Source organism: Temnothorax longispinosus, chromosome 8 (genome assembly GCF_030848805.1).
Source record: "Temnothorax longispinosus isolate EJ_2023e chromosome 8, Tlon_JGU_v1, whole genome shotgun sequence".
NCBI lineage: Eukaryota > Metazoa > Arthropoda > Insecta > Hymenoptera > Formicidae > Temnothorax > Temnothorax longispinosus.
The window spans coordinates 20,612,016-20,636,739 of record NC_092365.1 but is presented as its reverse complement, the minus strand read 5'-3'; the positions used below and the strand labels follow the sequence as shown (position 1 = coordinate 20,636,739).

At 40.8% G+C, this 24,724-nt stretch overlaps 1 protein-coding gene across 5 annotated transcripts in view; it reads right to left on the bottom strand.

Annotated features, from left to right (window-relative positions):
• Nucleotides 1-88: 88 nt before the first annotated feature.
• LOC139818446 (uncharacterized) overlaps nt 89-24,724 on the bottom strand; it is a 94,590-nt gene continuing 69,954 nt past the window's right edge. The window contains exons 1-7 of one of the 5 annotated variants that reach the window (XM_071787161.1): nt 22,689-22,848; nt 20,118-20,226; nt 16,811-16,912; nt 12,834-13,076; nt 9,209-9,409; nt 6,235-6,390; nt 89-1,526 (exon numbers count right to left, since the gene is read on the bottom strand). In XM_071787161.1, the coding sequence (XP_071643262.1) occupies nt 1,461-1,526; nt 6,235-6,390; nt 9,209-9,409; nt 12,834-13,076; nt 16,811-16,912; nt 20,118-20,207 (858 nt within the window). In that variant the 5' untranslated portion in view covers nt 20,208-20,226; nt 22,689-22,848 and the 3' untranslated portion in view covers nt 89-1,460. Of the gene's footprint in view, nt 1,527-6,234; nt 6,391-9,208; nt 9,410-12,833; nt 13,077-16,810; nt 16,913-20,117; nt 20,227-22,688; nt 22,849-24,724 lie in introns of those variants that run through there. The other 4 variants (XM_071787162.1, XM_071787163.1, XM_071787165.1 and 1 more) reach the window with 4 other exon arrangements.

The following is a 24,724-nucleotide window of genomic DNA, read 5'->3' as shown; positions in this document are numbered from 1 at the left end:
ATATATTTCAATATTCGTATATATTTCACATTGTAACATGTTAAAAACTTCTATACGTATACGTAAAGTTAAAAAAACACACGACTCGTTTCTTATTATAATAATATTTATTTGCACTACAAAAAACAACAGGGACGCTTTACATAGAGAAATAATACGCTCGGTATAAGGACGAGAAACGCCGAGTTTCACATACTGACATTACATTTGTTAAATTGTATCACTTATTGGATTTTCCCGCATCGAGAAAATCCAAGAAGGGAAAAATCTTTTTCTCCGATAGTTCACTGCGGTGACAGGCTTCCACAAGCTGTATCGGCTAAAGCACGTACCAAGAAAGATTTTGGTTTCACACTCTCTCTAATTAACAGTGTTTAACGTATTTAAATTGTCTAAATTTCACAAGTTTTATTACGTCACCGCAATTTTCAGGGAGGAGAGAAATGCAGGTATGGGAGAGAATTAGATAAGAAAGCAGTGGTAGAAACACAAATGGATAGAAACAATGACTGCCTGGCACTATTGTATTCCGGAGATGAGCTATGTACAAGTATCTTATTTGTCTCATGCTCGACGACGATCAATTGAAACGTATCGTTCGCGCGTGAACAATCGAAGGGAAAAATATTTGACTTTGTTCTTCGATCCTTTATTAGCACGCGTCTTTTACCCCTGTTAAAAACCATAAGCCTTCCGTATCATATACCTTTTAAATAAAAAAATAGATTATTTATTCTTACTTTAAGCGCGAATTGAAATATTTTTAGCCGAGGTATGACTCTCTGCTATTCGAGAGAGCGCTCGCGGAGAAATTTTCAACCCGTGGTCGTTGGTGCATAAATCATTTCGTTCGAACTGTCAAAACGGAGAGCGTGTCGTATCACAAATGCAAAATGATTTTACAGTTTCACTGTCTCTCTCTCTCTCTCTCTCGATGTGCTTCCATCGTACCATGGCGGCACGAGCCACGCCGTAACGATTAAACTTTTGATCGTCCTAAAACGACGATCGTTTACGGAAATTTCTTTATTAATCGTTATCGTTATTCTAATTTTTATTAAAAGATGAAAATATAACAGAAGTGCAGAGTGGGGAGAAATAGAAAAGAATGAAAGAAAAAGAGACAGAGAGTGAGAAGTAGATGGAAACTGGAAACATAAGGGAATTAGACAGCGGAGTGAACGAGGTCGAACGGAATTGAGTCGATCGCTTAGGGGGGAATGCGTTTGGCGGCGAAGTGTCTTGTATTTTCGCGAAAAGCTCGACGGCCATCGACGAAGGAATTGAGTTCAGGATCTCAGGGACAAGGGGGCAACACCGTGAGACTGGTTTTGTTGCCAACGTCGTACCCGTGCTCCTATTGGCAAAGGCGGCTCGGCGATGGTGCCTCCGCGTGGCGATACCAACGCCGGCGGAGCTCCTCTTCTTGTGCTTCCTCATCCCAGTCCTCGAGTGAGATCTTAGATGATGGAGGTGATCAATCGCGCCTTGAAGTTGACGAAGCGCTCGCTCGTGGCCGCCAGACGCTGCAAATTAAAAACAAATTGATCGATTGCAATCGGGCAATTAAATATTTGAGTATTCGCGTATGATCCGACGATCTCTTCTGCCGATTACTACGCATTATATCCGATATTTGTTTCTAGGACAAAGCAGTGTTTAAATTCCTCAAATAATCTATTTTTCTCACCCATCGCAATCTTTTTAATTTTTTTAAATTATATTATTTAACATTTATGGGGAAAAACTTTCAAGAGTCAATTTGAGAGGGGAAAAAAAACCCGAGCGTTATGTTGCGTGTTTCGCGGACAACGTAAAACTCCTTCAAACTCCTTCCTGTTTTGCTCGCGTCTTCGTTTAATCGCGCAAAATCGCGACGCGCAAAAGAGTTTAGCGGATCGGAGAATTCCGCGCGACGCACGAAGCGTGAACGCTTTCGAACCGGCGCGGCGGACGCTCCTCGCGAGGCAAAACGCCTCGCACGAGAGAATTTATTAACGTGCCGCACAAATTGCGGTATAATAAAACAATTATAACTGTCGCGAGACGCGGCGCGAAAAGAAAGAATCGCGGCGGTCGGCGCACAATAGTGTGTTTCAGGATCTCTTTCCTTTCTCTCCGCGCTCTTTGTCCGATCACGGCTTTCTGCCGTTGCACAGTCGATCGGTTGCCGCAAAATCCTAATTTACATTACTTACGCTACACGATTTCTTTGCAGACATAACATAGTTATATATAATCTAAGAGGTGATTTCAGTCTGTGACTGTAATACACGTAAAACCGGTGTTTCCGCTATCTATAAATTTCGTAAGATAATTTATGCACTCTTGATACTGTTATTAATTAATATATTATTCTTTTTATATTTACTTTGTTACACGCTATATCTTGTTGTCGGCATTGATCGACTTCAATGCAATTTGCTTTATATATATATCTAAATATTATTTTGTCTCTTTTTCTTCTATATAAGGTAAATGTGCCGGGACACTTAAGATCTAATGTCTGGACACCTTTATCACTTTAGTTTTTAAATAAGTATAACGCGAATTAAAATCAAAGATAAAAATATAATATAAGAAAAATATTATTATCTTTGATTCTTTGATTTTAATTCGCGTTGTAACTTATTTAAGGATTAAAATGATGAAAATGTCCAGACATTGGTACATTTACCTTACGTACAGCTTTCATTATTCAGCTTTAAAGGAAAAAGCTTTAAGAAAATAATTTGCGTTTGTTGCTTAATTGATCTCCGTGCTCTGTTAAGCTTAGAATATTTATAAATAAATATTTTTTAATTCATTGTCTCAGAATTAATCCAAATGGAAAGCAAATTTTTATTACGTTAATAATATTAGTAATGCGTCTCAGCTTAGGTGATTAAAGTCTTTCATGAATTACATACATTTTTTGTTTCACTTTTGTAAACAACATTATGGCGAACTTGTGATGATGTAAGAATAGCGAATTAATTAGTATTATTTCCTCTTTTCAGTATTTTCTCTCTTCAATATTTATAATTGTCTTCCATAAATACTACTGTAAAAAACAATCACATCTTATTAACAATTACGCCTTTGTTGCTAATAAAAGTATAAAAAATAAAAATTTAATTTATTTAATAGAATAAAATAAAATAAAATTAAATTAAATTAAAGGAATAAAATTAATAGCGATTAATTAAATAAAAATTCATTTTATCGTTAGACTGTCTCTTCTTGTATACGTGATTATTGTATACGTATTAATATCTCCGATAATAACTATGATTATCTGCTATTAACTGATTACAAAATCCGTAAGTCATTATACGGAAGTAACAAATGACCGAGCAAGAATAAACGTCGTGGTTACGTCAATCAGATGATCTAAGGTGAATCATTTTCCACGCTTCGCGCGGCAATTCCGAGTGTTACGAGCGTAAAAATCATTGGTTTAAAAAATCATAGTGGATCGTACCGTAAAATGAATAAAAAAAATCCTCGCGTGATCGTGCATGATCTGAGCTAGTTTAGTTCCGGCTGTTATATTTTAATGGCCTAAGTGATGTTGCTCGGACTATCATTAATATTCTATCAATTAATAAATTATAATCGATCAATTATATTGCAAAACACGCGCTGCGATTCTTCGTCGGTCGCAATATAATTTAGATCGTAGATCGAGAAGTCAATTATTATGTTATAATGATGATAATGATCCTATCCTAATAAGAAAAATAGATGTTAATGATCGCAAAACAGCGAAATTCTATTCTATCGCGATATATATATCGTTTAGAGATCATTTATCACACGCTGTCCGCAGGTTGAGAACCGTTCGGACGGTGCGAGATGAATAATCTGAATAATCTCCTAGCTGGACAATGTCCAATCAGCTACAGCCTACTGCATTCATATTTTACGAGCTTAAAATTGATTAAATCGTAAAGTGAAAGCGCCACTCGCGCGCTCGGCATGAGATATATCGCGAGTAATAAATGTCAGTTCTTTCTCATCTTAATTCTTCCTCTTTGATGTCTGTCACGTCATAGAAATAGATTCAACCCGTTTCGTATCTTTCCGCATTTATGAGATGCAAATTAAACACTGCGGAGTAAACTTTCCATATTGCTGAAATCAGGCAACTTTCAAAATCCATACATACGTCTCCAATTCATGTATATTTATTCATCTTTTTTGAAATTGTGGTTTCTAGCGGATGCAAAAGAAAATGCGGAAAGATATAGAAAATTCGCGTACTTTCGCGAAGCCAAGTTTTCGCCGTCGGTTAGTACACGAGATCCTTTGTGATACATTAAAATGTAGGGCAGTTGTCCGCGCACAAAGCGCGTATAGCACAAGGAAAAAGCACGCGATTTCGATGGTAGTAGCCGCGGCCAGTCGTCGCCTCTGGCGATCTTGCGTGCCGGGATCGGCTCTTGCATAAGTTGCAGCTGGCAAATGGACGCGCTATTTCATAGAGAAAGTCGCTTACATTTTTACTTTCCATCGATCCCGACGGCGTGCTTGCGTAATGGCCCGGTTTATATCTGAAACGACGCGACGCGACGCGACGCGTCGCGGCGCTACGCTTGTTCGACTTTCGGCGCAGTCGAACACGTGACTGACCACCGTGAAGCCTTTATCTCCCGATCGCCGCTCTACGAGCGGCTTTTAATCAACAATCGCAACCGATTGAGGTAACGCGGCCTTACGCCGCAACACTCGACCTTAATAAAGTGTTATGCCATAAGCTTGTTCCGCAAAATATTATGACAGACTAATTAAATTGTCTCTTTAATTTCCGAGTTTTAAGGATGCTTTATGAAATTCCATCGCGCCATTTATCTATTCCCGCGTGCGGTATGTTTCAAATCTGATTAACACCGTGTGTCTCATTTTTCATCCATGATCTTTTTTGCCAATTTCCAAATGGACTTTTAATGCGATTCGTCACAGAGCGTTGAACACTTCATATATCATTTAATAATTATCCGACCAAATTGCAAGTTGATATCTCTTTATTGAAAGACAAAATTTTGCGCTTTGCGTCAATGCTTTGTTGCGCGTTTCGTCGATGTTTTAATTAATTTCGCAATTTTACATAAGAAACCACGACGCGAATTTCACTTCGCAAATCCGTTAAAGAAACAAATCCGTTTGCGAATAGCAATTATCGCGTGTCGACAAATGCAGTCAGTTGCGACGACAAATTGGATTGCTTATCGCGGAATCGCAATCGGAATTACGTCACGTGCAATATTAAGTTTTTCATATTCGCGTTTGTTTGAACCTCTTTTATTGGGTTTGTAGCGCGAGGCTTCGCAAATTTCACGCGGTGAACCATGAACGCCGTGATTCCTGAGAAATGAAAAATTTCTAATTCTTTTCCTGCTTCTAAACCGATGTTGAAATCGCTCGCGGTTTTCCTGTAGATAATGAAATAGAGATATGAACAAGTAATGTACGTCAGAGACGTACGCAATCGTTTGCGCCGGTTACGTACGCATATGCCGGAATTGGATTCTTGCAATTTCCAAATAAATTATATCGTTAGATTTAATTCTAACACAATTGTCTCTAACGAGATTATATCCAATTTGACATCTATTAATCAAACGCTCTTCGACATAGTTCGATGTTTCGTCACGCGGTTTACTTTCGCCTGGCCAGCTGAGTCATTAAAATCTTGAAATCTGTAATCGACGTCCGGTCGAGTAAAGAGTAAGGCTCCCCGCTATGCCTCCTTGTAGTATGTACCGGATTGACGCAGATGTCTTTCAAAATATGTTAAGTAATCGCATATGATCACATTGTTAACACTAACTCTGAACTGTGACGGCGCACGACTATCGATCACCAATTATCCCTCCCACTGCGCGCAAGAATTGACCGGTATGATATACATTCTCCTTGAGAATATAAACGTTGAAATGTCTAAATATTTATATCTCCACAGTCACATTCTAGTTTATTTTTTATTCCAATTTAATCTATTTATTTCCTTCAGACACTGAATATCCGACACTTATAGAAAGTACTTGTATCGTTTTTATTGCATGACAAGAAAAATATTAATAATATCAAGCAGAGCAATAACTCGCACGTGTGGTTATTATTAATTAGGGTCGCGAGATAAAATTCGGGTTGCGCGGAAGCTAGATTTTACTTTACAAATCTGTCACGTTCGTAAATGAAAGATACGATTAGCGATCGGTGAAAGTGTAAAAATATCATCTATATACTCACGAGTATGAGATCCTGAACGAGATTCGAGAGTCCTCGATTAGCGATGACGAAGAACCTGGTGACTGGGCCGGGTACGGCCTCATGCTCGTCCGCCTTTCCGTGTTCGGGGCTGCCCGAAGAGTCGCCCAGCTGGTTACTTCCGCTTCCGGCCACCAGCTGGAAAGACGACAGAGATCCGTCGGCGTTAGTCGGTATCTGGGCAAGCAGAGGGGATGAGCCTCTCGCCGTGGTACGGAAACTTTCGCGTTTCGGATGGACTCCGGGACGCGCGGCGGAAGCGAGTATTACAAATATTACAGGAATTAATTACAATACTTTTGTTTGTTTGTTTGTTTGTTGGGGGATATATAAAATTGCGGTGTGTATTGCAGCTCCACGTCCAACTCCAGCGCTCCCGACACTACGGTGCTCTCACATCCTTATTCCTACTTGCGGCTACGACATACGATCCATCGATCTTGCTGCTACGATCCTTACGTGCGCTCCTTCGGCTCGTAATTACTCGAGGCTTCGTCTGCAGGGTGTCCATACGTCTTTCTTTTTTTTTTCTCACCCAGCTTGAGAATTACACGAGGCTATATGCTCTTGAGCGAAGGGCGATCCCGCGGAGCGATCTGTCGTGGATCGACATCCGGCTTAAGGATTTCTATATGGACACCCTGCGCGTGCACCATGAAAAGGTGAAATCGCCAAGTACCCAATGGTGACAACAGGATAAATCATACGTCCACGATCGGCTCTCGATGATACGTCCCGTATCTAGCAATTCGCAGCGCAACGTAATGTAAATATCTTTGGCGTTCAGAGGCGAATTCTCTAGTTACGAGCGCATCGAGCTTGTATACACCGAGCGTGGACCAATTACCAAATTTACAATATCTACGAGATTGCAGATCTCCGCCTGGCAGACAAACCGGTTCCGTCGCGACGGGAAAATCTCCGGCTTCTCGGTAAACAATCGTTAAAGCATTGTTCGCTCTTTACGTTTCGAAAGATCCGATATTATCGTTATTTCTCGGCAACCGATTCGTCTGCCGACTAAACTCTGCGTGCGTTTTTACTCCAGTGCGTCCAAAAATACGATGGAACAAGATACAACTACGGGCCGCTAGATATTACGGTGCAGTGGACGAGTACGAAGATCACAACAACGAGAGAATCGGCACTGATCAATGGTGCGGCCGCCAAATCCCGAGTGAATCGGCCTTGTCCATCAGCCGGTCAGTACGCCATATAAAAAAAAAGTCTCTCAAGTTTTAGTCGGTGGTTGTCAGCGTTGCGTCGGGACCGTTGGCCGGGTGGAACAAGATGGGAGATTTGGAGATGAATGGGGCAAAATTATCCGGTAAATATTCCAGAGTTGAAGAGAACAATTGAATTGGGCAATTAAGGATTTTTACGAATCACATTATGTTCCTAATTACTAAATCTTTTAAATGTCGCTGAGTGCAAATTATTTTCTTTAAGATATCGAAAGATTAGAGACGTCTAAAATACACTATAGTCTTTTTTATGCGTAGATGTTCGTGTATCGTGATGACTCTATTAGTAACATTTTTTAATGCAAGCCGAATATATTGTGCAAATATATTACTCGTTTTAGTCAACTAGTTGTACTTCAACTCTATATTTGCGATAGGAATTTATAGAGTAACAATCTAGTTAGGAGTTAAGGATGCGCAATTTGTACAGATTACATGGCAAGACCTCGTTGCAACATTAGACGTGTAAAAAAGTGCGTGGATACAAAAGAAGTCGTACAGCGAATGAAGAAGATAGTTTTGTACAAAGGAAAACGACAGATTAGAGAACTTGTTGCATTACTTTCAAACATGTACACGTATACGCATATACAACAGGTATATTAGAGATCTTGATATGCAATTCATGCGCAGCGAGACAGGCAAGATCTGCAGGTAAGATGCTTTGTATATAAAGGAAGGAGAAACGGTGTGTGAGGAAGAAGAGAAAGATGCCAGACAGGAAGAGTGTCGGTAGTCTGTTCAGAATAAGTCGTCGCAAGGAATTAAGTCATTGATTAGAAAGTAAGTCGGAAGATTCGAAGGGACGTCGCGCAACCAAGTCGAGAGTGATGCGTATATGTGGAAAAGTGCGGCATGCGGATAAAGATAAGGTGCGTTTACAATGCGAGCGAGATTTTGCGATTAGAGAAGAGTTTGCGCGACGGAATGGTTAAAAAGATAACGATTAAGACAACGTAATTGCAGGCTGGATATGAAGAGAGTGCACTTTTTACTACTTTTGCATATAGCGCGCGATTGTGTGAAACGTTGCAAAAATGAATGCATATGGTAGTAGCGATAAAATAATACTTTTTTTTTTACAGAAAATTACTTGGACTTTAAAACCGTATCTTTAAGTTATCAATAATAAAACCGGAGATGAATATCGATTTTTCATGCGATTGGAAGACGTACGACATGCTGAAAATGATTATGAAATGAAAAAAGTATAAAAGTAGAGAGAAGGAGAGAGAGAAAGAGGGGGGGGGGAGAAGAAGAAAAAGAGAAGTCATTTACAGTGCATATATTTATTAGTAGAATGAGATAGATGCAGTGAGAGAAAGAAAGAGAGTTAGTGAGCGAACCCGATAAATTCGATTGGTGATATATGCGTGCAGCACCAACCGTCCACTGTCTCACATTGACAAATAGAAGAAAACGCTCGTCCATTCACGACACAATGCACATTATGCGTCATGTCTTCTTGCGCGAAGCGACAAAGCGCACAGCGTGCCCACTCCGATGCCGACGATCGTTTTCCTCGGCTTTCAGAGCGAACATAGATCGTTCGACGGACTCTCTGTTATGAAAGTGTCGAGCCGAACGATCGATGCTCTCTAAAAGTATGTCGTATGCGAGAGCATCCGGCGTTATCGGGCCCGATCGAAGAAGCGCAGTCGCCGTATACTCTGTCGGCGGACACTTAGGCGTGTCGGAAGGATTTGGCGTACCGGTGGTAGAATGCCGGCTCCTGGGGCGGCGGTCGAGGGTGCGCCGGACGTCGGGGTGCCAGTACCGCCGGCGGGGTTGGCGGCAGCTGGGGCGGCCGGGCCCACGTCGCGCGAGGCGCTTAGCCCGAGCCCGAGGCTCTGTGTACCGGCCACGACACGGTACACCGTGCCCGCCGCTCTTGCCGCCCCGTCGGCCGCTTGCTAAACGAGAACAGAGACGAGAACGTTTCGTTTACTTTGGCGCTCTCTTGCCCCCTTGCCCCCTTGCTGGAAGAATCGCGTTTCTCTCGCTCACATTTTCCGCCGGTCGTCCGCCTCCCGCGCGCGATATCGCGCGCGAGAGATCGCTATCTCTCCCGGCGGAACTCTCCGCGCGATATCCTCTGGAACGTCCTGCAATGATGGCTGGAAAGTGGTTCGTTAAAAAAGCGCCGTTGATTGCAACGAGGTGGGGCCCTCCGGGAGGAGCCTGGGGGGATGGTCGCTCGATCACCGCCGGTGAATTTTATCAGAGACGCAGTTCGGTTCGTCTTGCCGTCGTGAAAAATGGAGAGGAATTATTTGCTTAACGACACGTGTGTCTCTGGCGGGCGAAGGTTATACGTGGAAGGAAAGCCGGTTCGATATCAACGAGCGAGAGCGTCGATGTCGTTATAGCGGTATTGCGTGTACCATTTCTTCATATGAACTTTGCACATATAAATATGCACGCCGCAATAGTTGAAAGCCTGTTGTTGACCGATTGCGATGTCGCGCGGTCTAAAATGTCATTGGAAAAAATTACTACCAGATACCTTCAAAAAGCCGCCTCTTTATTTATTATATATCGTTCCGACTAATTATCTCCGAATAATTATCATCTCCGATTAATTATTTTACGTCCCAATTAAATCCGTCCGTAAACATCACTTCACGATCGTTAAACTCTTTCCGTCTAATTTCATGCCATAATTAAATGCTAAATGCTAAATGTCAATTCTATTTCTCAACCGTTAAAATCTTGCTGCAAATTTCAAGTGAAATCCATATAAGATATAATTTGTTTTTGTAAATGAAAATAAGAGGGCAAGGTATCTCTGGCATAATCTGGCATAATTCGTCGCTCATTAACAGGTATGGATATCCGCGGCGAGAACAAATGAAGTGTCAGTCACGTAGCGAGTTTCTCGTTTTCTCAATCGGCGAACGGTGAAGGGTCGCGGCGCGACCGACCGGTCTAGAATCGCTTCGAATCGCTCGTAATAACGTCTTTTTGCCAGGAAAGTGGATAACGGTGACAGAGAGCGGCCATTGGAAACGGTGACTCGATTTTCGCGTGATTGCATCTGTCCCGTCGGCGAAAAACTCGTTTCGCCGATATAGACGCTGCGAGTAGAAAAAAAAACCGGTCGCCGAGTGTGTCGTTGGTTTTCCACACCGTTATTGTTCACGCACCTCCACGCGACGACACAACACGCACAATCCATTTACCACGGGAAAATGTACATGCGACGGAAAATAATGATTTACGTCCGGCACGTCCGGCACAGTTAGACTTATTAGGACAACAATTTATCAATGCAACAAATTCTTTTTAAATTCAAAAATTCAATTAAAATTGAAATAAATTTATTAAAATAATTTAAAATTATATAATTAAAATTTAACTTTTTTAAGTATACTAAATTTTTAAGTATACATTTTAAGTATACTAAATTAACTAAATAATACAATGGTGAAGAAATATGTATATTGTGGTACGAGTGATTTCCGTCATCAATACTAGTTTCAACAAAAAGTATTTCTTTAAGATAACGAATAACGAGATTTAATGCAAAAATTAAAGATGCCGCGGTAAATAAACTCTCCGTTTGGGACCAGCGAGAGCTCCCGGTATAGGGGACAAGGGGGTATAAGGGGAAGAGATAATCAGGTTAGGTTACAGTTTCATTTCTCCACACCGCGACATCTCTCATCGGCTCGTCACGAGTCACCTATAAATCGCATCCTACTGACCGCAGAACGCTCTCGCAAAAATCCTGTTATACCTCGATGCGCAATCTAGCGGTATCTTGCGACACCTCGCGCACCTACCTTAAGGTCTATCCAGACAAAACTTGCATAGGTGTATAAGCATATGCATAAACAGCATAAAGAGATGGATTGGCCCATTTTTTTATGCACATGTATATAGACCAATCAATTTGCTTATGTTTATACGCTATGCAAGTTTGTCTGGATAGATCTTTAAGGACTCGTGCACAATAAAAGGAATATAAAGCGGGAAACACAGAATTTTGCATGACGCATAATGCATAAGCATAAGAAAATTGATTGGTCTATTTCCTTATGCACATGTATATGGACCAATCAATTTTCTTAATATGCTTACGCATTATGCGTTGTGCAGAAGTGTGTGCTCTCCGCTTTATAAGGAACAAGGAATTAAACATGGAGAAAATTCCGTGTCTTGAAAAAAGAGAGAAGACCGTGTTGAAAAAAGATGCGACTACGAATTCTCTCTATGTTTAATTCTTTGTTTTTTATTCTTCTCATTGCGTATGAGCCCTAATTCTTAAACGTCGACGCGTATCTTTTATAACGTTAATGATTGTACACACTGTAATTATTGAATATTTGATACTGATTTACTCTCAATTCTTAATTAGAAATCTTTTTTATAAAAAAAAACTTGAAAGCTGTATACAGTCTAATAAGTATATACAAAGTATTTCTTCGTAATAAAGATTAACCCTTCGTAGTCACACTTCTCTAGAATCCCGCGGTAGTCACACTGGGTCGTATTGACCCAGTCGATTTTTAATGGTTGCCATTTTAATGGTATCGGTCCGATCGAGTTTAAATAATTTTGGAACATATCTTGAACATTCTAGAATATAAAACAACTGCGGTTTTGTGAGAAATCAAATGGCAACATGTTAAAAAAAAAAATCGTGAACAAGTACATGATTAACACGGTTTCTACCTATAGAAGATACTTCAAACTCTTGTAGATGGCGGACCAAGCCTCACTTTAAGCTAGGCATTTAGCTGATATTTAGATCCAAATGAGTGTGGATCACATTGACTCAAGTTGGACTACGAAGGATTAAAACTGATTCGACCACAAATGATATTTGTAATCATGGTAAAATTACCCGATCTATTTTTCCATTATCGTTAATTCCCGGTTTAATTAACTCGCGGCATCTCTCTATCTCGTCCCACATATAAAATCGCGGATTCGCGGTGGACTTTAATCAAGGACACCGGCTCCGGTCGACGAGAATCTTGACTAAGGTAATTCTATCGCGAGGCCCGATCGTGCCTAGGTCAGGAACCTTGGAACAGTAACCAGATGGTGCGGTGGCGCGGCTAAAGGCAATTCGGTTGCCTCACTTTCACCGCTGTCTGCAGCTAGATGCAGACCTTGCGGTTAACTCGCTCGTTACTGGAATATCAAGTGTATATCCGACTATCCGAGATTGATCGCGGCGCGCACCGTTAACGACGCAACAGCGAGCCTCCTTTAGCTTTTCCTTATCACATCCTCTCGTAGTCTTTTCTTCGGGCGCGATTCCGTTCTCCATTTTTCACGCAAGCGTTATCAAAGAGAAGTACATCTAGACTCGATACCGCGACTCACCCTGATAATGTCGAAGAGGAAGTTGCCCGACCCGGCGCCACCGCCGGCATTGCCGCCGAAACCAAAGAGGAATCTCTTGTCCCTGTTCTCGTCCTCCTCCTGTGTCTCGGTCTCATCCAATGGCGTCAGCTCCTGCGGCGAATTTTCGCTCGGCACTTCGTCCGCGAATTGCACTCGCACCTCGTTGTTCTGCGACTCCGAGCCGATCTCGTTCACTCGATTCTCCGATTCCGGGTTCACGTCCTGTAAAAAAATGTTACCTATGGCTGACAAGGATCGAGCGATAAATCGCGATGCCCCGCGCGAACTTTTTTGCCCCGGAACGAACAAAGAGTAATTTTATTCGTTTCATCATTTTTATTACGTGCGTACTGCGTTTCGTAGCGTAAGCGACACTCATACGAGATAAATATATTGTGACACAGATTGTTAATGACTTCGGATTATTAATCATTGATCATTATTGATTCCTTCGACGAGAAGAGGTGCACAAAAAAATCGCGATCGACAAGTAGGCCACTTGCATAATTTCAGGGTCTATAAAGTGTAGTTAGATCCACGTAATATTCCAGCATTCCTATAAATTATTCATGACGTATATAACTTCCGTTCTGTTGCGTAAATTTAACTTTTCGATCGAGATTTTTCGTGCACCACACAGCTAAAGCAAGAATGATTAATATCATATTTACCCTTCGGAGTCTTTCGGAGTAGCTACATAAATTTTAATTTTACGTAAGAATGAAACACATAACATGCAAATTATAAACAAATAAGACAGATACGTTATAAAATTTGTAACATGCATAGTCAAGCGACAAAAATAGCATTAATTACAAGTTGTACAGAATGTTTTCAACAAATATATGTTAGACTTTTATGTTAGATTGTACTGTCTCGGATGTGTCACGTAATAGCCAATGATTCAATTCAAAGAAAAAGCTGAGTATCGGATCATTGATTACAGATAATCTATGTAAATACTATTTAAATAAGTCTTACATCTCTGCAATAATCCTGCAGGTATTACATAAGAAACGTATAATAAGCAAGGTATTTTTCAAGATTGTTAGCGGGCTAGACTGATTTACCTGCGGCAACAAATAACTGAAACGTAATTAGCGTACTGAAAATAGAGATGACAGAGCGAAAGATCGAAGAAGACTAGTTGATGAAAAGATTTTTCTCGAGACGAACTTCAAGACCCGTAAACCACAATGAAAAAAATTATCTGGCAGTTGAAAAATGGTCTCGGCGTCATATGAGGGAAGAAAAACGCGAGACGATAAAAACTAAAATCTGATGTTGCATTTATGTCCGAGTTAGATGACGAAGAAGTGAGAGTTTGGATAGACGCAGTATATAGTTTTTGAATGAGTTCTGCGAATATATATATAAAAACATATACACATGTATAGCATGAATTGCAGACGAGAGACACGAACAGATAACTGAAATAACAGGACGGAAAAGACCCAGAACCAGTAGAATAAAATTTTCTGGTGGACTCTCTGTACGTCTAGTATAGAGTAAGATCGCAATAATGGATCGTGGCGGCATAAGTTGCCAATACAACATTATTAATCGATTAATGGCTAGATAAATAGCAGACACGATGACGAAAAAAAAAAACAGTTAGCAATGTACGAAAAAACGTGCGCAACCGCGGCAGTCCTGGTTGCGCGGTATAACTTAGCGGTTTCACATTAGATCCTTCGAGATCTGAGTGGTCGATCGAGTGGCCGGCCGATCGATTCGATCCTCGTTTTCTCGAGTACCCCAGTGGATTAATTTAGCACACAAAGGCAACGTGCGTGCCGCGGCAGTCCTGAATGCGCGGTAAAGGCATTCTGCGAGGCATTCTGCATTCCTTGATGAGGATTCCTCAAGGTTATGACCTCGAAACTTTTACCGAGCTGCTGATCAAACAGTCACAGCGTAGTGGTGACCTCGTTTTCTGACAGTGATACTGTTGTTGATATTGTTCCTGGCGTCGCTGCAGTGGTCGTCGTAGAGATAATGTTGTCTCTGCTCTGTGTCACCGTTATCTCCTCCACGTCGGGCGGAAACGTCGGCAGAGAGATCGACACTTTGGAACCGTTCGAGGCGGTCGCCGACGACTCGTCGTCCTCATCGTCATCTCCGAAGGGCGACATGCCTACTACGCTTGTGCCGTCGTCGTCCCTCTGGACTCCTGTGGACGTGCCGCCGCCGCCGCCACCGGCGCCGCCGCCGCCACCGCCAAGAACATTACGGAGGATGACCGGGCCAAGGACGCGAATGACTTCCGCGATAATAGAGTTGACTTTTTCTTCGATTCTCTAGAAAACAACAGGCCTTAGCTTGGACAACCTTGCAGCGTGGCGATAGCTCGATCCTCCTGTTTTTATTTTTTTTTTACTCGGGCTTCAAGACATCGCTTTGCTTTGCGGCCGTGATGGTATGATATCGATCGACCCATGGCAGTGATCGTTGATAGTTTTTTTTATCTATGAATGATGTGAAACTTACGTTGCTTCCGGTCTGTCGGAGGATCTTTTCGATTAATCTGATCAATCGTCCGTTTAATAATGAATGTGCGATTGATCGATGCTGTGCTTAAGTATGATTGATACATTATGTTTTATCATATTATCTCTTAATACCGGGTTTTCCTTTCAAAGGCGCTGTATAAGTCATAGGAAATAAGGTTCAGCGCTTTTACATAATAGCTCGGCGCTCAATGGAGCAGGTATCTCCCATGAAATTTTTACGATCCAACTTTAAATACAAAAACAGAATTAAAAGACAAGAGTGTCCTGAAATGCAGTTATATTCCGTAAAACCCGAGAGGACCCACCGTCTCATTTCGTGAGACCGTCGTTAATTTTGTCGTGCACACTCGTCCAATCATTCGAGGGACGCTACAACCGGAGAAATTTCGACATTCCTTCGCGAAAACGATCGTCCGGCTCGCGCAAACCGCAACTTCGCGGCAATGCGGAATAACTAAACTCAACGCTATTCTGCGAGGTTCGTTACTAAATCAATCGTTATTGTCGTGCATGTGCACGCACATGCAACCGCATGCGAGAGAAGGCCGGCCGTCGCTGGCCGACGCGCCGAGGAAGCCATTTCCTAACGAGACAAAAAAAATCGCATAGCGCATTATTAGTCAAATTAGGAAGTTATTCGTGAACAATTCAATAGGCAGCGCGGCCAGAAGGAATTTCACACGCAAGAAAGGAACTTTCCCGAGAATGTTTAGTCTTTTATAGGTAGGGAGCTTCTCTTATTCTGTCGACGAACGATTACCTCGCACTGCGCAATTTTTTGTTCAGAGGCCGTAATGAAACTTCCCCCTAATAACGTTTGTGGAGATCTCATGAAAATTCTCATTGTATAACTGGCACGAGATCGAGGCGAGGATTCGGAAAAAAAAAGGGAAAAACGAGAACTCGAGAAATCTCGTGTAGTTAACGGATCGACGGAAGCGCGATTATTTTCTTTTTGCAAGCGCGAACACATAACGAATTCGCTTCCGCTCTCTTCATGCGAAATAAACCCGTATAGAATGAGATCGAAACAAATCGATCCATACGTGAGCGTACGAGTGAATGAGCAAAGGGTAGTATATTGGCTAATGCCGTTGGCTGCCTCTCAAATCGTATGCGTTACTTTCTCGTTAAGAATGTAAAGGCTTCAGCGAATACCGCTTTTTTTTCTTTACGGCACAGATCTACAAAGATCAAGACGAAAGCAAAAAGTCCTAGTGTCGGCGATGAGTGTCAAAAGTTCTTAGTGCATTTCTGCCCGAATGCTAATCGCTCAAGGACGTGTCGTATTGCTCCTTGATAGTGTTTGTCGTGCGAGGTATATAATCTGCGATGATAATTTATGTACAGCCTCGCCTACTTAAAACGCCGCTCGGCGTTGTCAGTCCAGTCCTGGCCTTCTGCAGGATTTCTCTGACATTCACACGTATCACGACTGCTCACCTGGGAAATATCGGGGAAGAGCTGTCGTAGAATGCCGATCGTCCGTTTGCTCCTCAGGGCGGCCTCGCTGTCGGCTTCGGCCATCACCAGCCGATCAAGGGCCTGAAAGAAAGTTATTCTCTTGTTGGCCCTGCCGTTACGACAGCAATTTCGAATTTGGATTGCTTTAAGACAGCGGCGACACTTCTCAGCTGGTGATATCAAGCGTTATCGAGATTTGATCGCTCGTGCGCTCTCGTGGATCTCAAATCTTTGAGGCTACATGTTTGCGGATTAATAAGCCGGTGTTTTGCCACGCGAGAAAATGCCTATCTACTCAAAGTAAGCGGTCGCAGACTTCTACAGTTACGCAACAACTTTTGAAGTATGTATGAACTGGGATCTTTCAACCTATATACGGAATATACGTGCATGGAGCACTGGGTGTACACGTGTCTCGCGAAGCGTTAGACAAATAATTTTGATTTACGATGACAATGAAGAAGAAATTTGCCAATAGGTGTCCCTTTTCCCCCCTTTGTTTTTTGTTAAAATGATCTGTGCATCGTTTATGTCAGAGTGGCGTTAAAATATCGCGAAGCGTATATCCGCGCCAAGTAGCGAGACAAATAAGGAAGTACCGTGATGCGTATAATTTTCCCGCTCGGGTTGAAAATGTACGGTAAAGGCCATGGAATTTAGTGCGTCTGAGAATGTTAAGGTAATTGTGTTGTGTAACGTTCTTCGTGTTAGATGGTAGTCAAGCAAGGATCATTAACTTAAGCGCCACTGGGTATTGAACGGAGACTTTTGTCGACTACTTTACTGTTTTCCTTCACGAAGACACGATGACAAAATCCTCGTCAATTCCACGCCGATTTACGTATGCCGCGATTAAAATTCATTACATTATACATTATACATGACGATTTTGATGGCCGCTATTTTCGTCGACGGCGATCGTCAAAATCGATTAGCTCACGCAACAAGTGTATTTTCGAGTATTTATTTAAAAGCAAAGATTGCGCATGTGAATATATTAAAGTTTGTAAAATTCTGAAATTTTTCCATAGTTAATTCAGTCGAAAATTACGAAATAATCAACATTCGACTACATTTGTCTCATTGAAGGACAATCTGTGTCATGACAAGGCTATTCAGATTTCATCAGTGTGCATTTTACATCAGTTTCGCATTAAATTTCGCGAATGGAGCTAGATTGGCCAATGGACGGCCACCGAACCCAAATGTTGCTCAACCGAAGTATTATGGTACACTTTCCCTTAAACCTCGTTTCACATTCATGTGATCACCATCGTATTCGCCCGTCTCAACTTTGGCCAACAAATTTCGCTCGTAAGTTTGTTTCCGTACGCTTAAAAATATGTAATCTTGAAAAGTGAGGGCGAGAGAATTAATACATGCATCATCTTCTATGATAATATATACGATAACATTTATACTTTCTCGTATAACGTTCTTTAAATGCCTTACCATATACCTCTCAATTTTTTATCTATTTGTATAACATTTTAACAGTCTCTAATTAAATATTTTTATATCTCACGGCTTTTCCTTGCGAGTTCTAATAAATTTTTCAAGCTTTGAATAGGCCGTTTTTCCTGTTTGCCTGGCTATTTATGTCTCTGTATCTATACTTATCCCTAAACGTCGCTCACGATATCTCCCGTTTCGTTATCTCGTATTCCTCGACTGAGGAAAAATGCGGATCGGTCACTGTACGGCCAGTGATTTGTTTGTACACAATGTTCCATATATCATACCGTGTTGTTAAATTGCACTTGTGCGTACGCACCAGCTTTCCCATCGAGCGCCTATCGACCGAAGAAAGTGTCCGGCGGTAACTCCGCGCTGGTGTTCGCGGCCAGTGAAAGTGTCGGAGCGAGGACGAGAGCCGGTCGCACGACCCGGCTTTTCGTCGGACCGTATACTTTGAGGGTTACACCGTTTCCTTTATGGCCGCATAACCGAAACATTGAACTCCTCACCACGACGGCACGGCCCTCGTATCCGAACATTACGCGCAAAATGTTTTCCAAACGAATAATTCTCATTGTAGTGTCATGTAACCGTCCAGCTAGCGATCACTCTTCCGCCGTACTTACGCACGTGCCTGGCGCATTGCGTGGTCTCAAATTGTAGCGGCGTTACGTAAAGTATAGTAATTATAAATAAATTACGGTAAACGGTAAGTTCAAGTGAGCTATATGAAAGAAAGGCGAGCTCTTCGAGTAACTATATGGATTCCAGAAGTCATGTAATAACGGCAATCGTGCCGTGCCACGATTTTCGAAGAAAATCAAGAATTACAGAACAACTTTCGATGACGTGTTATGGATAATATTTCAAACGTAAAAGATTTCTATTACAGCACGATATGGAAGCGCTCCATCTTATGTAAATTTTATTATAACTTCACGAGCGTAGAGCGTTTTCGTGATAAAACGTATTCACCGCGGTGAGAACAATGAGGAGAATTTTTTCCGCGTTTGCCAGCATTTCGGAGAGAGTACCGTGTTGTTGAATAAAACAAATTCTTATTTGCGGTTTTTGCAGACCGCAGGTACGATATTTAGTCGTAAAATATCAATCGCGATTGTTTTCCCGCCGTTTCGTTCGCGTTACTACTAGTCTCGTCGGCGGCATATTGTCCGAGTGAAAGACTCGTTGAAAGTAAAATATCATCTTCGGCCATCGAATCAATCGAACCATCGAGCATTTAAGCTCGAGCACGCAGATCGAAACGTGGACTGAACTTTCGCGACCGAGAAGGAATCATCTCGCGCTTTATCCCCCATATCGTCTAATAATTTTAATAACCCGCACGTGATATCTATGCGTCGATACAGAGAAATTCTCTGCGAATATCAGATATTTTCTGCAAATCAGACTTTCTCCTTAATCGGGAGACGGGAAAGAATTAAAGATAAAGACCAGTGAAGAAGTGAAGATTAATGGAAAAGGTTAATGGAAAATGAAATTGCTCTAATCCAATGATTTTAGTAAAATATCATTATAATAGTCATGCATAATATAGTAAAAATCATTATAAAATTGTCATGCAGGAATCGATCGGCGCTTGCACTGCTAATTGCAAAATAGATATAGTAAAAATTTCGCGCTATGTGACGCTTGTCGACGAAATTCGACCTCGAATTCTGTTAGTTGCATGCCACGTGCCATTCGCCTTAGATAATTAAGCGACAATGCATGGGAAAAGTGGCTGTTAACGCCGCGAATTAATCTCTGCAAAATAGATGGCGATGTTAAAAGAGAAAGGCACGAGATGCGCCGCTCACGTGCTTACCTCTGATCGGAGCCCGTCTTCCGGAAGCGGATGCGAGCTCACTAATGCGAGGCAAAGCACAGCCGTCAGCGTTAGAATGGTAAATCTCATCTTGATTCGTAGATGGATTCTGCAAAAACAATATAGTACATTAACACGGTGTTCACGATTACGGTAGCAGCTAATGTGCGCATTAACGCGTTGCAACATCGCATATTTCTCGCGATCGGTTTTTCACATTCTATACAATTTTATACTTATATCGCTGGATCTTTTTCGCGATTCGTGTTAATTCGCAGCAGTGCAGATTTCTCGGAAACGATCTTTTGTACGCATATCTCATACAAGCTTCCCTAGATTATTACCCTAGATTAGCTTCTCTAGAAATACACCGTTTCTTCGAAGCACACTGAGAAAACAATTTTCCGCATCTTAGTAAATATTGTTTGCACACAACTGTGACTCTAATTATTAAAATGAAGAAAATTTTCCTATTTATTAGCACATTTTTTTCTCGGTGAATACACATATATTAGAAAGGAAAATTTTCTTTATTTTAGCAAATGGAGTCATAGTTGTATGCAAACTAATATTTACTAAAAAATACAGATAATTTTTTTTCTCAGTGCATTCGGAAAAATAAATATCCAGACAATGCGCGCGTGATGAAAGTGAAAGATCTATCACGGGTTATAATTTTACTTCTCTCATGAATTTCTTTAAATGTTATTCAGTACGTCTCTTTCTCTGTTCCCCCCTCCCCCCTCCACATAGAGACACGTAAAGACTAAGTCGCAAGGTAAAGCGGAAATCGTTCGCGAGGATCACGACAAGACGGAGGAAACGAGAAGGCGCACGGAGAGAAGAGCGAGAGGGAGAGGCGCAATGACTCTCCTTTCTCGAACATGGATCCGTTCGCGACTATCACTTTCGACGGAATGAAAGTGGAGAACGCTGCTGGCGTCTTCGGAAGAGGCGCGGGAGGAAAGGCGAGAGATAACGTGCGCGCGAGCTCCTTAATTAGTCGCGATTTTAATAAAACACACTCGTGCGCCTACCGCGTTTTACGTCCATATTAGGATTATGTTTATTAATTCACTGCGCTTCCTCTTCAGAGCCTCGTGGAAAATTTGCTCGCTCCTTGCAATCGGTTAAAATCGTTGCCCATTTCGTGACGTAAACCTCAAAAACGCTGACCGGAATAGACAAAAATCGATTAAAAACGTGTGGAAGTAGTTGACAAACGAGAAAGAAGAAAACGATAAACATTAAATTCAATTATTCTTAGATTACTTAATCGAAAATAAGTGACTTTACCAAAATCATTTTGTTAGATGGAAAGCAAGATGACAAATCAGAGTTCGCCTTTACTGCAGAACAGTTATTGATGTGCGTGTGAATTTTGAAGTTCGCCAGTGTATGTCAATGTAATGTGCAAATAACGACACGTGCACTTGGCACGCTGAGGATGGATCATGGCGATATAATGGCATTAAGACAATATATAGATTCAGTACACATCACTCCTCTAATCGAGGACAATGCTGCAATATTCCATTTCCGAGGCCACACATGTTAATTAGTTTTAATTGGCATCTCCGTTCCATCTATACCTTCATCGCGTAGAAAAACTTACAATGCGATTATGATATGATAATGCAAATGAAAAGTCGGAGATCTTTTTCCATATTTTTTTTCTCAAAAATAATTATACTCTGGAATTTTTTATACGTGAAGCTACGTTTAGGAAGACAATTATTTATCTAATAAAAACTAACATTAAATCAGGATTACGACGATTAAGTTGATGTTAAAAAACGTTTCTAACTTTTTGTGCGCAATAAAAATAGAATAAATAAGTGCAATCAAACTGGACATAAAGAGAATTTTTTCGAGAAACTTCTTATATGAAAGAAAAAATTGATATTCTTCAAGAATGGACAAATCGAATTTGTGCTATGATTGTCGTAAGTTTCAATTTTCATCTGGAACTTAATTGTTCCGGTCCATTTCAAGATTTTCACTCTGTCAACTTTTTTCCGTACCTCTTTACTCTCTCCATTCTTTCCTTTAAATCTGTATCAATTAATCTCACAAAGACAAATAATATTTTAAAAATTGTATTTGTTTTTATTAACTATTATTCGTACGAAAAGGAAGTCGAGTTTTCATCAGATAAGTAATTACTAAGAAAACTGTGCGTCCAGATGGAAAGAGATTTCTCCGGAAAATCGTGACTCAGCAGCACTTTCATTAAATATAAAATAATATTATATTATGCCAAACTATATTATACTAATTCCCCGCGGATAACAATAAATAAATTTGCAATTTCTTCATTTCATTAATAATTATATAGATATCTCTTATCTGTATACATCTAATTCTATTGAGCAATAGAAATGTCGTCCGAAATCTGCACTCGTCCGCGAGAACACACGAAAACTCAAAAGTTTCCCACTTATCACCACCTGGCCACGTGGTCGTCGCGTTCAGCAAATTCTCCACGAGAACACTGAAGATGAGTATACACAGCGGCCCGGAAAAGGCGCTTGAACGAAGTTAGAAACGCCGAGATTTGTGTGAACTCACCACGCACAGATATTTATCCGTCACACGGTTTCGCCGTGAAAATTGAATTAAAAAAAAAAAAAGATCTTGCGGGGCTCTGAAGGAGCTCTCGGTGGGCTCCTGCTCTCTTCGGGGTTTTCTGTTACTGTCTGTGTAGCGGCGCTTAGTGAGCGGCTTTTATTAGAAGGAGGGGCCTGGCACCACCTCCACGCTACACTTGTGTCCACGTCTGCCTCGCGTTCTCTCCTGTCAAGTCCGCACGGGAGATCCTGAAGAAGGGATCGATCACGTTGATAAATTTCATTCCGATCACCGAAACGTTGGATACTTCGAAGATGACCGTCAGGATATGCAACCGCGTGTAACGGGCTTTCGAATGTAACAATATATAATTAATATTCTTGCTGCGCAGCCTAGCGAGGTTTTCAATTTAGGAAGATTTTTTCCCTGGATAAAGAGAATATTTAACATTTTGATTAACAAGTATTTTCAGCCGCACCAGTGCGTCTATCTCAAAATCTGCGTTCAAATAATGTGCCATGCGCACGTACGGACAATTAAACAGCAAGGTTTCCCTTATCGGATTTCTCGTTTATAATAATGTAAATCTGTTTCTCCCCTTGGCAGGAAGCTCCGTAACAATTATCGATAAAATCGATAATTAGTCACTTAAAGTATAAGAGGCATACATAACGGAGATGTAGATAGATAATGTATATCATACATTGTAAGACATGACAGAAGACTGAAGCGTAAATAAAATCTTGAGTAGGTAATTGATGAATAGATGTATAATAATTACGAAATAGGACTCGATCTGAATGTCTGGGAACATTTATTTAAAGCACATTTTTCGATACACAGAGACATGATTTATGTATCGTTTAGCTTAGCAACTACGGAGCTGTCGCAGACAATTACAAAAACACATCTAAATTAACGTCATGTGATTATCATTTATTACGTTCATCCATGCGTTGCTAACAATCACTTTTACTCGCATTACAAAGCGGCACACATCGCAGCAGTAAAACTTTATTTTTTTTTCTCTGATGACACAGACTATTAGATATAAATCCCCGTCGATTAAAACGTATAAACGGTGTCGCGGTAGATAATTACGGCGCGCCGTGCTGATAATAAAAGCGCGTAACATAAAAAGCGTCTCTCACTTAGGTCATGGAACATCCTAACAGGTCGTACAAATATTTTTCAAGTGAAGCCGTTTAGTTGTAATGACGCCACACCGTCTTCTTTTTTCTCACGTTTTATAACTCGTAGTTGAAGCAAATGGTTTCAATGCGTGTGTAATATATCTCGTTATAACAAGATGTAGTTATTATAAATAATAGGAAGTAGAGAACACATTGTTGCGCAAACACGTTGCTGCACGCATCTTGAGAGAGACAGGTAACCCTTTCCGATGGGAAAAAAGCAATTACGTTCGTACATACTGTACTTGGGATTATATTTCTTATTGCTTATCGGGATATCCTTTGTAAAGATTTTATTTATAAGTATACCAAGGATTGCCTCAAATCATTTATTTAGAAATTTTGCATACTTTTTGTTGTATCTATAGTTTTCATAGTTTTTATTTACTCGCTAAATTACTTACTTCCTACCGGGTAGATATCGTTGACATTGAACAGATGGGTAATTAGAATTACGTATTTGATATATTATACATGCAATTAATATATAATACGTACAATTATATCATTATATCATATTAATATATAATATGTGCAATTAATATATAATATGTACAATTACGCAAAATCGTGGAAAGTTAGTTATTGGCCTAATTCAATCTTATCTACCTATTGTTTATCATTCCCTCCCATTGATTTTTTTCAAAATAATAGAAATTAATGATAAAAATCGTATTTGATCATTACGTCTATCACCCTGCTCTGTTTAACAAACGTGAAATTTTTCTTACCTAATTTTTTACCAACAAAGCTGTTTGGAAACGGAATTTGGATTACAGAAATGCTCATGCACTTTCGACACGCTTCGTTTAGCAAGGAGAATATCTCTGCTTCACATTTGTC